The sequence below is a fragment of the Eschrichtius robustus genome, chromosome 3, assembly GCF_028021215.1.
Source record: "Eschrichtius robustus isolate mEscRob2 chromosome 3, mEscRob2.pri, whole genome shotgun sequence".
Lineage (NCBI taxonomy): Eukaryota > Metazoa > Chordata > Mammalia > Artiodactyla > Eschrichtiidae > Eschrichtius > Eschrichtius robustus.
Genome location: NC_090826.1, coordinates 86,532,128 through 86,550,417, shown reverse-complemented (window position 1 = coordinate 86,550,417; position 18,290 = coordinate 86,532,128). Strand labels below are relative to the sequence as shown.

The 18,290-nt window shown below is 36.1% G+C and overlaps 1 protein-coding gene across 1 annotated transcript in view; it reads left to right on the top strand.

Moving 5' to 3' along the window:
- Nucleotides 1–18,290, top strand: part of DPYD (dihydropyrimidine dehydrogenase) — a 796,991-nt gene that overhangs the window by 29,772 nt on the left and 748,929 nt on the right. The window contains exon 2 of the mRNA XM_068540384.1: nucleotides 9,358–9,468. Within this exon, the coding sequence (XP_068396485.1) occupies nucleotides 9,358–9,468 (111 nt within the window). The remainder of the gene's footprint in view (nucleotides 1–9,357; nucleotides 9,469–18,290) is intronic.

Below are 18,290 nucleotides of genomic sequence, written 5' to 3'. Positions count from 1 at the left end.
AGGCGCTGCCCTCGTGGTTGGGCTGGAACCGGTTCAGGGCGGTTGACTGTCTTGGCGCTTTCTGGCTGGGGCTGGTTCAACGGTTTTGCCTTAGTTTTTGTTAAGCAAGCACAGCTGTGGGGATAGACTAGGGGATGGTGGGGCGGAAAAAAGGAAGAAAGTAGGTTAGTCTCGGCACAGGTGTGGATCTCTTCCTGGTGGCAAAAAGAAAATGTATCTTATGATAATTCTTCATGTTAATAAAATCAAGAAATTAATAGATCACTTAAAAATAATTTTAGTTTTTATTTCTGTTATAAATCACTTGCTAGCCCATATATGTTTCCTTTTAGCTGTTAACCATATAAATGAAGGGCAACTAGTCAATCCTTGATTTATTACGATTTTGTGAACCTGAAAATCATGCTACTTGCTCAATTTAGTTAATTAAAAAAAAAAAAATCTAAACTCAGCCAAGGTCATACTCTCTTCTTTCCCCTTAAATCTTGTTTTCTAGCTTTTCCATTGGCTCTCCAGTATTGCTTTATTTTTAGCATGCTGGCATACACTTAGCCTCTCTTGAACTAAAATGACCCTTTGTCTTGTAAACACAGCTCTTTTGAGAAACAATGTATCTTATACACAAAAGTTAATAGATTAAAGGTAAATTGTAATAGTTTTCATATTACTTAAAAAGACTCTCAAAGGCTGATATTTGAGGCCAAAAAATTTCTGTAAAGCAAGTTTTGAGGTAAAGTTATTAATTTTTCTTGAATATAAAAAAGTATAAATTCTAGAGTATGAATTTTCTTAATTATCAGTGAACTGGTGAATATCTTTTGGTAATGTAATAATTCTCTTTAATTCTCTTTGTGCATAATTTTATCTTGAGTTTCTGTGTATATATTCATATATATATATACAACTCTTGCGAATGTAAGATACTATTTTAGCATGAATTTTTATAGTTATGCCTTTTCCAAATATTGGTTTTTATTTAAATATATAATGCAGGGATACTTTGCAATAATATATTAAATAGAAAATAGTTTATAAAGTAGTGAAAGTTTTAAATAAAATGGGTATAGTACAGGTTCTCATCTTTTTTATTTTTTTAAACTTTGGGTTTATTTATTTATTTATTTATTTATTTATTTATTTATTTATTTATTTATTTATTTATTTATTTATTTATGGCTGTGTTGGGTCTTCGTTTCTGTGCGAGGGCTCTCTCTAGTTGCGGCAAGTGGGGGCCACTCTTCATCGCGGTGCGCGGGCCTCTCATTACAGCGGCCTCTCTTGTTGCGGAGCACAGGCTCCAGATGCGCAAGCTCAGTAATTGTGGCTCACGGGCCTAGGTGCACAGCGGCATGTGGGATCCTCCCAGACCAGGGCTCGAACCCGTGTCCCCTGCATTGGCAGGCAGATTCTCAACAACTGCGCCACCAGGGAAGCCCTTTTTATATTTCTGATACTTTATAAGGGTTTGCATGTGACACTTTGTTTTCAATTCCTGTGATGAAAATATATAAACAGTACATAACTAGGTATATATGCTATTCAAATGGTTAAAGGAATAAAGGAAGATACATAATTAATGGCTAGTATTAGTTTCTTTGTCAATATTGTTTTTATTTATTAAAATTTAAGCTATACCATGTAATATTTCTTTAGTTTATTCTGAAGTTTCTTCTTGATAAAATAAAAGTGTAGACTCAATGTAGTACCACTGCAATCTTAAGAGAAAAATATCTTTTAAGTTAATGCCCAGGATTAACAGCATTTGCATAGTTCCACAGATAGTAGAATCCTTTCCATGGCTGTTATGGACTGAATGTTTGTGTCCCCCTTAAATTTTATGTGTTGAAGCCCTAACTCTCAATGTGATAGTATTTAGAGACAGGGCCTTCTCGGAACTGTGAGAAAGAAATGTCTATGAGATTCTTTTATAGCAGTCCAAGCTGACTAATACAGTGTCTAAGTCAGAATCAGTCACCACCTTTGGTATGCTCTGTTCTGTATTAAGAATTAGGTGATTAATATCAGATGTATAAGTTATGGATCCTGTGTTTGAATTCTTAATCTTTTCTGAAAGACATTAAAAGACGTTTTTCAATTAGGGAGCACTTAGGTGCCTAATGTGTGGTGTGTATTCTGTAAGTGAAGGAGAGTGCATACTGGACCCTGCAAAGGCAGACAGCAGCTTCACGTGTCAGACCTTTGCTTGTTGAATAGGAGAGTGACATGATGAATGCAATGCTTTAAGATACATAAACTATTTTATTTGTGTTAACTATTGGTTCAGTAGAAATAGATCAAATTTCCCAGGCATGGAATTCCCAGAGTGACTAGCATTCTGAAGGGGTTCATTCACTTCCAGTTGATGAGTTTTTTGATGTTTTATAAATTCATCACTTTTGACTTGCCCTGTCTTTCTTGGGAAGGAAATGTAATGTGAGTTCACCTAAACATGTTGCAACCAAAGGTCCATGAGTTATATAGAGTTGTATGTATTATAAAATGATATCTACATTGCTATATACATGTACTGGATTTTAAAAATCTGTAATTGAATTTCATGACCCTTCCATTTTAATTTGTGAAGAGCATGTTGCATTTTCAGGCAATGTGCCTTTGAAATTGCAGGCTTACGGCAAAGATAAGTTCAGAGACCAATGATTTGGTTTCACCTGGGATACATCTCTACTTACAGTCTCATTTATAGTTATCTTTTCACCTGTTGCCTTCATCTGTTTCTATATTCCTGTATGATTCATATATACATATGTATTCAAAATTAACAATACAAGAATATGAATATAAATGGGTTGAGTGGAGTCTAAAATCTAGTCCCATCATATACTAATTGATAACATGTATTAAGCACTTTGTGCATGCACCATTCTAAGTTTTATATGTCATTTTATTTAATCCTCAAAACAACCCTATGGGGTAGGTACTATTACTAATGACCATTTTACAGTTGAAGAAGTAGAGGGACTGAGAATTTAAGTAACCAGCAAAAATAGTAGAGCTAAAATCTAAGCCCAAATTTAATCTGAAACACTATGCATATTGCTTAGTAAATATTTAATACAATGAAAGTTGTAAAATTTAGGACTGTTAGAGACTCCATCCTTCATCAATTATGTATTAACTGCAGTGAGTTAGTCATTGTGCATAAAGGAAAAAATGTTCTTTGCATAGAGCTAGTAAAATGAAAAATATGGAAGATAAGTTATTTGGAAAGGTAGTCCAACCTAAAGGAAAAGAAATCTGAGCCTGGACAAAGAATGAAAGTGCATTAAGAATAATTAGATTTCTTGACCCGGACTGATTACCATGGTTTTCCAAGGTTTTCAGACTTCAAGGTTATTTATATCTCAAGTGTGGGTGCAAGGTGCAAAATGGAGGCTGCATTCTCTCCTCTTCAGCTCCCAACCCAGCTGGAGTTCTGAGCTTATCCAAGAACCAAAGACACCTTTGTAAATTCCTAAGTTACTTACTTAAACTTGCCTTATACTGTGACTAGTGATAGACATAGGAAAGGGTAGGGTAATTGGCTGAGATTGGGGCCTGTAAGCAAGAGACTGTTAAGCAAATGAGTACTGAAAAGTTCAGTTCTCCATTGATGAACATTTGTTAGATTGTTACCTGGATGAAGCAAGAGATACTTAGCAAAAGCATTAAGCAATAGTTGTTTCTGTTTTTCTGTTAGCTGAGAATATTTCTAGAGGAAAAGAATGGCAGCACAATACAATGTTTTGTTGAAATCAAGATAGTTATACCGAATTATGAAAAAATGAGAAAAGCATGTTTTAAATTTTACTTATTTTTTACCTGATGCAATGGAAAGTAGGAGACCGTTATAGAGAACTCAGGATAAGTTATCAGAGACAAAATTTAAGCATAATTTAAATAAGACAAAATCTAATTCATTAAGTTCAGCCTGTAAATAAAAAATGTCAGTGTATGTGTATTATGTTAATGGGTCAGTAAGCAATGACCAGTACTGAAGAGGAAACATTTGCTTATAATTTAAAATGCAAAGGATGAAGGGAGCTTAATGGTGCATTATGTTTTAATAATCGATATTGTGATATAAAACAAAGCTGTGTTTTTAGAAAGAGAATATGTTGGCCAAGTGGTTTTCTGCAATTGGAATTCAAGCTCTCAGTACTCAGTTCCAGTATTTTTGGGCTAAGACTTAATGCTTTTATTTGTGAAGTGAGGGCCTGTGATTGTAGTCAATACGGGCTCCTCTTTGTGTTCTCTATGGCAGTACAGAAGGATGCTCCTCAGATGCACAATTCTAGTTTGTGTGTTGTGGCGTTCCAGCTGCTTCCCAGAATAGCACTGACAGACAGCACAGTGACAACGCATGCCTCTGATTTGATCTCATGTGTAAATCTGTCTCTGGATCATATTCTATCATTTCTTAACCTAAATGAAATTAGTACAATGAAATTTTCTCAAATTCTGTTTTTTGTCTTTAGAATCACCAGTACATTTTGATTGTGTTACTGAAAATGGGAAAGCCAAAGGCCAAATTCTTTGCATGGGAGAAAATCTCCCTTTATAAGCAATATGCCTTATATCTGAAGGGGTTAATGGGCCTCCTATAGTGCTCAATTTATCCAGAGAGGAGACCCTGTGACCCTTTTAGGACCTGGCTTTGGTCATTTCTTAGGAAGAACACAATTTAGAACTCTCCTGTATTATTCTGCCAGCTGCTTAGTTATTGATGATATTGACTTTTAGTTTTAAAAAGTCTTGCTTTGGAAAATTGTTTTTAACAGCTCTCAACCACTCATGTCTTGTATTTTTATTTTATATCACTTTTCATTTGGGATATTATTAAGTCAAATCCTTGGTAACCATTTTCCACAATCCAATTTATTTTTAGCCAAGATCCATTGAATTCAACTCACTGCCTTTTTGCAAAAGGTTAACCCAATATTTCATGTTGTGTTATACTTTCTACTTATGCTGTGTAAAAGAAAAGTTACTGTGATAAGCAGCCAATAAGTTGCATTCAGAATATTTATTCTCAAAGTTACATTACTATGCCGACATAGATAAACAATCATTTATCACAATATGGATTGTGGAAGTAAAAACTAAATGAAATACAGCCATCTTTCTTGCATATTACCCAGTTTTTTTTTTCCTTTAAATGTTGGCCACAATAACTACCTTTAAAAAATGTCATCTTTTTATTTATCAGTTTGAATTAATGTGTGAGATTAGTAATGGTTCAGGTTGAATAACTAAAAGAAAACTGCATCTATTGGATAATAAGAAAGTGTTTTCAACTTTTTTTGTATAAAAATGAGATTACTTATGTTTTCTTTCTTTTTTTTAAATAAATTTATTTATTTTTGGCTGTATTGGGTCTTCGTTGCTGCTAGTGGGCTTCCTCTAGTTGCGGTGAGCGGGCTTCTCATTGTGGTGGCTTCTCTTGTTGCGGAGCATGGGTTCTAGGTGCACGGGCTTCAGTAGTTGTGGCACGCAGGGTCAATAGTGGTGGCTCGTGGGCTCTAGAGCGCAGACTCAGTAGTTGTGGCGCACAGGCTTAGTTGCTCCACAGCATGTGGGATCTTCCCGGACCAGGGCTCGAACCCGTGTCCCCTGCATTGGCAGGTGGATTCTTAACCACTGCACCGCCAGGGGAGCCCACTTATGTTTTCTAATGTTGGCTCTTATTACTAGGTTGCTTTGGCATTATTTCATCATAAGGAATACACTGTTTAAAACTCATAGCTCTATTGTTCGTTTGTTGTCCAGAACACAGACATCTAAATTGATAGATTGAAGAAATATCATGTATATCATATATAGCAATTACTAAAGGTAATCTTCATTTATACTGGGATAATAAAATAAATCCCAATGATGTTTATTAGAATGAATGCAGTATACAGTGAAATCCACTGAATGTAGAATATGTGTTTATTATTATTATTATTATTTGGTAAGAGCCTTATTGAGATATAATTCACATACTGTACAATTTACCTGTATAAAGTGTAGAATTCAAAGGCTTTTAGTGTATTCATAGCTGTGCTGCTATCACCACAATCAATTTTCATCATCCCCAAAGAAACCATATACCCTTTAGCAGTAATGTTGCATTTGCCCCTAATCCCCCAGCCCCTGGCACCCACAGTCTACTTTCTGTCTCTATAGCTTTGCCTATTTTGGACATTGTGTATAAACAGAATCATACAATATGTGTTATTTTGTAACTGACTCCTCTCAGCACAATGTTTACTATGTGCATGTAAGCTGTTTGTGAATTTCCCAGATTTCTTTCTGTTACTGATATCTGTTTCGATTCCATTGTGGTTGGAGAACTACTTTGTATGATTTTAATCCTTTAAAATTTATTAAGGCTTGTTCTATGGCCTAGCATCTGGTCTGTCACAGAGAATGTTTTGTGTACACTTGAGAAGAATGTATATTCTGTTGTTGGGTGGAGTGTGGTTATAGATATCTATTAGGTCTAGTTGGTTTACAATATACTTCAAATTTATTTCCCTTTTGTTCTTCTGCCTTCAGTATAGGATTCTTGGTTGACAATTTTTTTCTTTTAGTACCTTGTAAATGTTATCCTTCTACTTTCAGACATTTATTGTTCCTGATGAGAAGTCAACCATTAAACTTATTGGAGTTCCCTTGTACATATGAGTATTTTTCTCTTGCTGCTTTCAAGATTTTCTCTTTGGTGTTGACTTTTAGCATTTTTACCAATGTGCCTATGTGTGGATCTTTTTGCGTTTATCCTACTTCAAATTTCTTGAGCTTATTGGATATATATTTTAATGTTTTTTCTGTCTTTTTTTTAAATCAAAATTTTAGTCATTTTACTCCTTATATTTTTTTCTCCTCCTTTCTTTCCTCTCCTTCTGATATCCTGCTACAATATTTTGGGGTACTTAGTGGTGTACCACATATCTTTAAGGCTCTGTTAATTTTAAAAAAAATTATTTTTTCTCTTTGTTTGTTGGATTGCATAATCTCTCTTGAGTTCTCTTAAAATTTGCTGATTCTTCTGCAAGTTAAAATATACTATTGAGCCCCTCTAGCAAATTTTTCATTTCAGTTATTGTAGTTTATTATCTCCAGAATTTTAAAAATAATTTCTATCTCTGTATGAATATTCTCTGTTTGATGAGATGTTGTTACTATACCTTCCTTATAATGGCTGCTTTGAAGTTTTTATTAAATCTTATACCTGGAACCTCTGAAAGGCAATTTCTGTTATCTGCTTTTTTTCTTGCGTGGATCACATAATCCTGCTTCTTTGAATGTCTTATAATTTTTTTTTTATTAAAAGCTGAACATTTCAGGTAATATAGCAATTCAGGATACTAATTTCCCTCTCCCCCACCCCAGGGATGGGGACTTGTTGTTGTTTGCATATTTGTTTAGTGATTTGGTGGACTACTTTAGGGAAGTTTATTTCCCTCAAGGTGTGAACCTCCGATAGCACTCATGTAGGGTGAAGTCGTGGGTGTGTGCCCAGTAACTCTGGGATGACAGTGGTTTTAGTGGGACTCTCTGTGTCTCCTCTTTGGATTTCTTTGTTAAACTATCCACCTCTGTTGGTATCACAGCCAGCTCTTAGTCTCTATTGATTGCTAGTTGATTGCTCTGCTGTTTTTGACAATGCCCTGGGATATAAATTGCTCCACAGTGTGATTCAGTTAAATTTGGGCCCCTTTGCAGGGGTAGTTTTCAGGTGAGTCTTTGTGGTTTCTTGTGGCCCTACAGGAGCTGTTAGCTATTTCTTTCTGGTAAACTGTCTGCCTTATGATTTACTTTATTGCTCTCATGAAACTACCAGTTTTGTCTTAATTGTTTGGCATCAAAATCTTTATTGTTTTTGAGACTACCCTTAGGCTTGAACTTCCTATGTATTAATTCAAATACAGTCACTTCTTCTGGGGAGAGCTGTCTGTTCTTATGGCCTGCCTCTTTCTCTAGGAAAAATCTCTGAGCCACAGCTCCAGATCTAGGGGTGGTTACAGTGGCCTGCTTCTCACAGAGTGACACTCCTGCTTTTATGAGCAGGGCCCTGGTATAGGCAGTAACCTCTGATCTCAGTTTGCTTCTCTTGGTTTGCTAACTCTAAACCATGAGTGAGCTGAGATGATGGTGATCAGGACCCCATTGTTACTGGTATGTTTGCTCCTGAAGTAGAGCCTCTGCTCTATGAGTGGGGGCTGGGTGAAACAAAGGAGCTCCTGACTTCTCAGCTGCACTTTCTGGCATTTAGTTGCTGCATAGCTGGTAGAGTAGGGAGAGGGGATGAGAAATGTTCATGTCCTGCCTCTCTCTGGGAGACACCACAGCCTCAGCTAGAGGCTGGGGGCAGAGGGAGCTCTGTGTTCTTGGCTGTACTCACCTGAGGTAGAATTTCCGTCAGGCTGAACTGGGAACGTGGAGGCTGGGGGCAGACTGCACTTCAAATGCCACAGACCCTCGCCATTCTTACCAAGTTTTACATTTTTCCTGAATAAATGTTTCTTCATTTGCTCTTTGGCTTTACGACAATTTCTGGAGATTTCAAAGGATTCTCAGTTTTACTGATTTTTATCAGTTATATTGTTCTGCTGGGGAGTTGATCTGCAGAGGTCCTCATGTGATTGTTCTGGAAGACTCCTAGTGGTTATGTTTTAAAGCATTGCTTAAGACAGGGATTTGGAATTAATTCTTTATTCAGTTACTCAGGTGCTGCTTTACATGTGTGGTTAGAAAGGTTTTCTCTTCTACTTTATACCTCACAAAGTCACAGTAAAATATATTGATTTCATCTTTGGGTGAATTCACATGTAAGCCCAACACTCAGAAGAACTGAGTTCTGATTCATTCCCTTCCACATATTAATTGTGAGATCTTGAACAGGTTACTTAACCACCCTGAATTTATTTGATCATCCAAGATTTGGGGATAATAGTAGCTGTTTGTAAGTTAAATTAAATAATACGTTTGAAAGCAATTGGTAAAACTCTAAAAACTTAAAGTAGAGAGTATTATTACTACTTTAAATCAAATCTGGAATGAAGTGCCTCTCTTTTCATTCTCATGTAAGAATACTAATCATAAAATTTATCTTAAGGAATTATTTGTTATATTTCACATGTTTTTGAACTCTGTATTATCATTAATAAATATTTTTATAAAGTCAGCTGGGATATCACCTAGTAAATAATTACTTTAGATAAGTTTGTTGTGGAATTACAATAGTAGAAGGGAAAAAACATTTTTAATATATGTCTTTGGGGTATGTGTGGGGAATCTTAAAATAAAATTTGATTTTTTAAAATGCCAACATATTTACACTTGCTTATATTTTGTTTATACTGTCTTCAGAGTATCCTGGCTTTAAATCCTCGAACACAATCTCATGCAACTCTCCATTCCACTTTGGCCAAGAAATTAGCCAAGAAACATTGGAAAAGAAATCCTGATAAGAACTGCTTTGTAAGTACCACTGATACATGAGTTTATGCTGAAAATTATCTCATTCTACACACTGTAAGACCAGATTTTATATGTAGTTAGAAACATAATTAAATATGTGTAAAGTACAGCTGTGATTTTTTTCTTATTTTAAATATTTTATATTTGAATAATCTCAAAAGTGTGTTTAACTTTGATGCTTAAAAAATCTGTTGAAATAGTTTAAAATCATATAAATTTAGTTTGGTGCCAAAATTTATTTTCTTAAAAATCTATAAAAACCTCTTAAAATCATTTTGTAATGACACAATGATACAGAAGAGTTTCAAAGTTATAAATATAATTCAGTTGAACAGGGGTATACTAATATATACAAACTGTTGTAAAATATGCTTTGGGGGAACATTTGAACATTAGGTATTCAATATGAACATCTCATAGTTCCAGGTGAGGTACAGGTGCAAAAATCTGAGATTACTGATTGCTAGAATGTTATTTAATTGGGCCCATGAAATGATTACTGGGCTGGGATTGTTAGGCCATAAATGAGGATTAAGTACAACCTTGAAGGCAATTTTAAAATGCTGTCTTAGGGGGTATAAATCTTTAAATTTGGGAAAGCAATTTCCTTTTTACCTGATTTCCCAAAATTAATTTTCTCAAAGTAACTAGTGAGCTAATTAATAGTATTAGCTTATTTAACATTAGCTCTTTTGGTACCTTGTGTATATATTCTGTTTAATACAATGATTTTAATTTATTTTTATGCACTTCTTTCCTACATATAAACTCTTTGAGGATAGGAATTGAGGGTATGTGCTCATGTGCATTTGTTTTTATCTGATTTTTAATCTTTCTGTCACTGACCAACCAGCAAAGTTTTTTGAGTAAAAAAAGAGAAATAGAAATACGGAGAAACAACATGACTTGAGATGATAACACAGCCACTTACTAGCAGATCTAGATTTGAAATTCAGTTTTCCTTGCTCCGGCTTTGTGAGCTTTGCATTCTACTATGACATTTCTAGTAGAGGTCTCTGGAAGGACACTAATGTGGTCCAAATTAGATCAAGGAATAGATCAACTATCAGTCATGTTCCTGTATAATGATGTGAACAATTGAAGGACACTGAAAAAAGAATCACGTAATTTTCAGACTTAGAATGCCTTTAAAGATTATCAGGTCCAACTCTCTCATTTTAAATGTGATCCAGATAAATTAGATTAAATTAGATAAATCTCTAAGGTCCCCTTTATAGATTATTAAACTGTTTATTTAGAAAGAGAGGCTTTCTCTATTATTATTATTGTTATTGTTGTTATTTTATAAAAATTAGCATTTTCATTCCGTAATGTTAGCCTGTAAACTGAGTGGTGCATATTGGTTTGGCCAAAAAGTTCATTCGGGTTTTTCCATAAGGTGTTAACAGAAAACTTGGATGAACTTTTTGGCCAGTCCAATATTATCATATTTTTTGTAACTGGCAAAGATACAGTGAGAAGTGTTTTTCTCCATTAAATATATATTGGCACAAATTCCTAGAAAAGCAATTTGACAGTATCTTTGGCAATATCTTTGACAATATTTGTTAATACCTGTGTTAGTTTGCTAGGGCTGCCATAACGAAGTACCACAGACTGGGTGGCCTAAAGAACAGTTTATTTTCTCAGTGCTCTGGAGGCTAGGAATCTGAGATCAAGGTGTCAGCAGGGACGATTTATTCTGAGGCCTCTCTCTGGATTGCAGCTGGCTGTCTTTTCTCTGTGTCTTCACATGGTCTTCACTCTGTACTTGTCCAAATTTCCTCTTACAATGACACCAATATCTCAGATAAGATCCACTCTGATGACCTCATTTTAATTACCTTTTTAAAGGCTGTCTCCAAATGTCTCCGAATACAGTTACATTCTGAGTTACTGGGGGTTAGGACTTCAATAAATTAATTTGAGGGGATATACATACAGTTCAGTCCATAATAATACCTTTAAATTATCAAACACTTACACCCAGTAATTCATCTCCTAGTAAACTATCCTAAGGAAAGAATTAGGAATGTAGGTAAATAATTAAATAGAAAGAAGATCATCCCCAAATTATTTATTTGTAGAGAAAAATGTGGGGGAAAAAACCTACTGAATTACACTTATATACATATTCACAAAGAAAAAAAGAATGAAATGTTAATAGTAATTAATATTTGTTTTCTTAGCACTTTCGTATATTTCAAATTTTCTATAATGAGCAAGTGTTAGAGGAAAAATAAAAGCTTTAAATATATGTTAAAATAATCTCAATTTATAACAGCAGATATATTGCTCTGGATGTAAACCATTTTGAAAACTCTATGTGATACACTGGATTAACAAAGAACAGTGAAATAACATTCCCAAGGGGGAATATGGAGCTAGAGTTGAAAGTTATCCTCAGTGTCATTAAAGAATGCATTTTTTTTCCTTTTCATTATTATTCTCTTTGTGCATGAAGAATTGAATAAAAGTATCACCACAAGATATGATTTATTTTTTAATTGATAAGTTTTCATACTTGAGTTTTATAATCACTCATCTAAACTAACAAGCCTTACAGGTAAAACAAACATAAGAAGATTCTGAAAGGTGAAGAGAAGGCCAACCAGCTAGGGATATGGACCTGAAACATGACACAGTGATGAGTTCCCTGGGTTTTCTTTTATCTGCCTTGGAGCTGAAGAAATTGGAAAACCAGAAATGCTAACTGATACACACACACACGCACATGCACACACACACACACACACACACACACACACACACACACACACACACACACACACACACACACACACACACACACATACACAGATCTCAACAAAGTCTGCTCTCTCTAGCCAAAATACCAGGAAAGGAACAGTCTAGCAACAGAAGACTTTTCGACAGTAACTGCTTTAATCTAGCCAAACACAACAAAAAAAAATTGTGACCTTATCCCAATGCATTCATAAAGGCCGAGTGGGAGCCTAGACTTCCATCTTGTGATGAGAGGATGAGATGCTCCAATCCTTCTGCTGGGTGAAAGAGTAGGGAGTCAGGACTTTCATACCCACTAGCTAGCCGGTAACCAAGGCAGCCCACATCCCCAGTCACCCTCTCTGGTGTCAGTGGTGAGACCACTGAACTTCTACCCCTATCAAGAAGAGAAGACCCGGGGTGAGGCTGAAAAATACCCCAAAAGGAAATAATAGCTAAAAACTTCCCAAATTTAACAAGAGACATAAATCTACAGATTCAAAAGCCTCTGTGAAACACAAAGGAATCCATAGCAAGACGTATCATAATTAACCTCCTGAGAACTAAAAAGAAAGACAGTATCTTAGAAGAAGCCAGCCCGCTTGCCTCAAGGTAAGGACAGCTCCTATGGGCAGTTGTGTTCCAGATCCTTGCCCTGTAGCTTTGACTAAGACGAGACGCTATCACTGACAAATGCTTGCTCAGCATTTTTTTTTTCCCTACCCTGCTTCACCCCTCCTGTATTGGTGTTTCCTGAAGAGCACTCACTCCATAATCACGTGAACCCAAATCCCTGTTTCAAATTTTGCTTTTAGGGAAAACGAACTTTAAATTGCTAAATTAAGAGCCAAATCTTGGCCTGTATCAGCAGTACTTGACATAGGCAGTCACTCTCTTCTTCCTGAAATATTTTTTTCACTTGACTTCCAGGATATCAGACTCCCTGGTGTTCTTCTTTCCTTATTGGTATCTCCTTCTCACTCAGCATATTTGTTGGTTATTCCTCATCTTCTCACCCTTAAATATCAGAGTGCCCAGGGCTCAGATCTTTCTTTCTCTCTTTAGAGACTCACTAAGTTGGTGATCACATTTTGTCTCCTCATTTTAAATACCATATATAGACAGATGGCTCCTGCATTTATATCTCTTGCCTGGACCACTTTCTTAAATTCTAGTCCTCTATAACCAAGTGCCTAATGAATACCTCCACTTGAATGTCTAATCGCCATTTCAGTGTACACATACTGAAAATCCAAATTATGATCTTACCTCCAAAATGTATTATTCCTGGAGTCATGTCCATCCACCCTTTCTCTGAGAGCAAAATACTGAGTCCTCGATTTTGTTATTTCTCTCACCTTCCATACCTAAGTAGAAGATCCTTTTGGCTTCAAATATATCTAGAATCTGATTATTTCTCACCACTTCTACCACTACCAACCTTTCTAAGCCATCACCATTATCTTTCATCTGGATTATTTCAGTTGCTTTGTAATGGTTTCCATGCTTATGCCCTTTCCTGGTAGAGTCTCTTCATAATAATTCATCTGAGGAATCCTTTTAATATTCCTGTGCTCAGAATCTTTCAGTGGTTTTCCAGCTTACTTGGAGTTTGCATAACTTCCTTTGTACAGTTGTCACCTCAGCAAGGTCTTCTCCAGCCACCCTATTTAAAACTCTAACCTGCCACCCTACCAAGCTCTCTTTAGACTTCTTTGCTTAATTTTCTTTATAGCACTCATCACTGATATACTCTGTTTTTTTTTACTCACTGATTTGTTTATTGTCATTTTTTTTCCACTAGTATATAAAATCCAGGAGGGCAGGGATTTCTGTTTTATTCGTCATATGTTTTGTTTCTTAAGCTATGTCCCCAGCTTCATGAACCCTTGGTGCTTACTAAAGATCTGTTGAATGAATATGACCCCTCTTTTACATAGTCCTTACATACTAGACATAAGGATCACATATTTTCTTGTATAGTGCTATACAGTTTCTAGAGTACCTTTGCATATTCCATTTGATTTTTACCATGATGTGAACGGACAACCCAGATTTGTTTCCTCATTGTACTGATCTGTTTCCTCATTTTACTGACTATGCTGAAAATGTTAAATTATTTACTTAAACTCATTGAAATTACTTAGTGTTGGAGCCGTATCTAGAATTCTGGTTATCTGAATCTAGTGTGTCCTTTCCAGTGTATTACCTGGCCTCCTTAAAAAACACGAATAAGATGATTAGAAAATAGATACGTTAAAGTTAAGGAAAATGTAGACTGTAGTGGTGGTCACATTTGTGACCAGTAATCTTACATCATTTCTGAAGGCAGCCAAAGAGCTCATTTTGATCCAACTCCCCAACTACCAAATAGAAAGGCTTTACTTATTTGTGTTTATTTTGTTTTATTTTCTAATGATTTTGCTTTGGCTTTACAATTCTCTGTTTTGGTTTGACTCAGATAATTACTGCCTTATCATTCTTAGCATATCTGCATGGGGCTGTGGTTTGGGTTTATTAGGGTAGAGTCCTCTCTGTGTCTCTCTCTTTCCACTTTGGTCCTTGAAGCAACCGTATGTCAGGCACTGTATTGAATGCCACTCAAAGGTGAATAAAATATGCAAAATAAGTAGTCTAAAATTGTCTATTAAATTACATCACATTTACTTTTAATAAACAAATATTTGTTTATAGGCTTTTTAGAAAATAGGCATCTATTTTGGCCTGTAGAAGTACCCTAAGAACGGCAATTCTGAAATTTTTTACCCAGGAATTTCTTTCCTTGCCAAGTTAATACCATTCTAGTAATAATTAGAAATTCTGAATTCAGTAGGGAATTTAAACTGGCAAATGTGTTTTTACTGGTTAATGAAGCACGAAGAAGTTATTTCCAGTATCTTTTAAGCAGGTGTTCCATAACTGCTGTTTATTTTTGCCATTTTTGAAAATGTTGAACTGTCTTAATTACATAAATATTTTGTGCTCATTTTCCGTTAGCAATTTTTAAAGAGCAGAAAATGTTACAAATCAGAAAACTTATCCTGGGTGAAAATAAAAAGGAAAGGCAATTAAAGACAGCCAATTATTTGACATGTTTTGAGAATTTTAGCTAATTTGTTTTAAACACATGGCACGTAGTAGGTGCTCAAAGTAAAATAATACAAATAAAAATAAACCATAGTGTATATTAAGAATTTGCTGACTGCAGTTATATTTCAAAGTGCTTTCTATGAAGTCATTCTTTTTAGCCTCAGAACCACCCTGTGAGGTAGGTATTATATTTTATCTCCATTCACAGATGAGGGAAGCTTAAGAAACCTGTCTAAGAGTCCACAACTAAATGGTAGAACTAGAGGCTGAATCCATGCAGTCTGGTACCAGAGCTCTTTAAGTAGACTATTTAAAATAAGTAAATAAAAATAAATCACTGACCTTTTTTCTTCTAGGAGGTGACTAAAGTAATATATAGGTTTTGGTAATCATTTTTTTTTCCCCTGGGTGAGCTTCACAATCTTAGTCACTACTTTGTTTCTACATTTATTGCCTGTTTACAATGGGCCAGGCATTGTGCCGCTTAGCACTCTGGAATAAAAATGAACATGATGTAGGCCCTGCCACGAAGGTCTCACATTCTTTAGAAGAAGAAAGAAATACCAACGTATAGTCCTCTTTCAAAGGATGAACGCTGAAGGAATTTTAATTATCAGTATGAGTTGGTCAGATTTGCCTTGAGATGAATCAGTCTAACTTTCAGTATGGAAGATGGGTTCAAGGAGAAAGATGGGAGGCCAGGTCTCTGGAACTGATGTGCAAGGCTGGAAGACAAATCATGGAGACCAGGGGCAGGGGGCATGTAGGAGAGAGGATAAGCTTGAATATATTTAGGAGGTGTCTTAGTCTGTTTGGGCTGCTATAACAAAAATATCACAGACTGGGTGGCTTAAACAACAAACATTTACTTCTTATACTTTTGGAGGCTGGGAAGTCCAAGATCGAGGCACCGGAAGATTTAGTATCTGGTGAGGGCCTGCTTCCTCATTCATAGATGGCTTTTTGCTGTGCCCTCACATGGCAGAAGGGATGAGAGAGCTCTCTGGAGCCTCTTTTATAAGCACTAATCCCATTCATGAGGGCTCCACCCTCATAACCTAAAAGCCTCGCAAAGGCCTTACCTCCTAATACCATCACAATGAGAGTTAGGATTTCAGCATGTGAACTTTGACGGGACACAAACATTTAGTCCATAACAAGAGGTAAAATAAATATGACTTGGGAGTTGACTTTATGTGTATGCTTAATTGTTCTTGGATAAATTGAGAGAACTCGTGAATTCAATTTGGGATCTTTTGAGTTTCTTGTACCTGTGGGTCATCCTGTTTAGTTTAAAGGTTGAAGCTCAGTAACGGGGTCAGGAATGCAGATGAAGAGTTTTGAATAATCAGAATATATGTGGGTAATTAAAAGCCTGTGGGCAGAGTTACCCAGGAAGGGTGTGTGGAGTGGGAAGAGTATGGAGGTTAGACTTTGGGCAGGGATTAGGGAGAGAGGAGTTAGACACTGGCCTCAGGTGAAAAGTGTAAAGGAGGCACCAAAAGACTCAATAATCAAGGTAAATAATACAAAAATATAAATCATACAAAATATATAAATAATACAAAAAAATATAAAATGTGTATATGGAAGCACACTTCTTTCCTTTTGCCTCAGGCTCCACTGTGGCTCAGCTTGGCACTGAGCACCAGGCAAGGGCAGGCAGAGATGAGAATTCAGCCAAGAAGTGCTGTGATGGGTGAGATGAGAACCAGAGGAGCGTAGTGGGAGAGTTCCTACAAAGAAGGAGAGATCAGTGTGCTTTTCCTCTAATACCGGAATACCGAATGTGGCTATTTTTTCTACTTCGGAAATTATCCTTCTAGCTTGCCTTATCTGCTGAGTCCATTTTTCCCTCTCAATTTTACATGACTATTAAGAGATGAAATCCACGTAGTTAATAAAGTTATTAGTCAACCAGTCTCATTCAGAGGGTTGCCCAGCTACTTGGCTCTGTTAAACTTGACATAGAATGCAGGTCCCAATATTGGTACATATCAAATTCACAATATGAATTTTTATTTTTAAGCTCCAAAATTAAATGAGCTTTTGACCAGATTCACAGTAAGAAAGCAATCCTATTCTGCCCTGGCCTTTTCTTACACCACAGTTTAAAACAACTTCTCAAGCTTGAGCTTTCTTTCCTGATTGCTGACAATAGCTTTCTTCCAAAAATAGACTCAATGCCTGAAGGAGTTTCTGGAATTAAAAAAATAACCAAAACCAAGATTCTTTACAGCTTAATGCCTTCTTCAATAGTTGAAAAATACATGGTTTGTATACATAATACAAATATCAGACTAGAAACTCAGGCATGCAGGAAATAAAACCTCCTTTATTTTCCTATAACTGAACTTAATTTTTATTTTGAACTTCTCTAAGAGTAGAAGTTTAGTCACTGTCACTTTCAGAATTCTGTTTTCCCTGTTTGTCCCCCCACTCCCCCTTATTTCTCTGAGCTAATATCTGAGTTTCTGGGGATTTGGTGGCAAGTGTGATAGATGAGCTGAGCCCTGCTGATTCTTCATGACATCTTTCTTCTAATAACCATCACGGGGAATGTGGAGTCATCCTTCATTCCCATTCACCTGGTCCCTTCCTGTCCCTCACCTCTCTTCTACTTTGAAGTCACTCTCGAACACATGACAATCATTCTAATGTTCTTCTCAATACAGGGGCTTGGGGAACTTCACGGTTTAGTCACCTTTTCCCAGGGCTTCATCTAGTTAGTAGTGGGTGACAGGTTCTCCAAGCTCATGATTTCCACGCACCTGGCTAGGGTTTGTCATTCCCCCTGTCTCCAGCCTGAGGAACTGAGCTGCTTTCTCTGGATCGACCATTATTCCTGGACCCTTCCCTTTCCTTTTGATCCTCATTTTGTTTTTCCATTCTTAAAATATTTATATAGTTTAGATGGGAAGGTAAGAGTGGAGGATAAAATTTGCTTTTAACTCATCACACATATCCTCCTAAATCCACACTGTCAA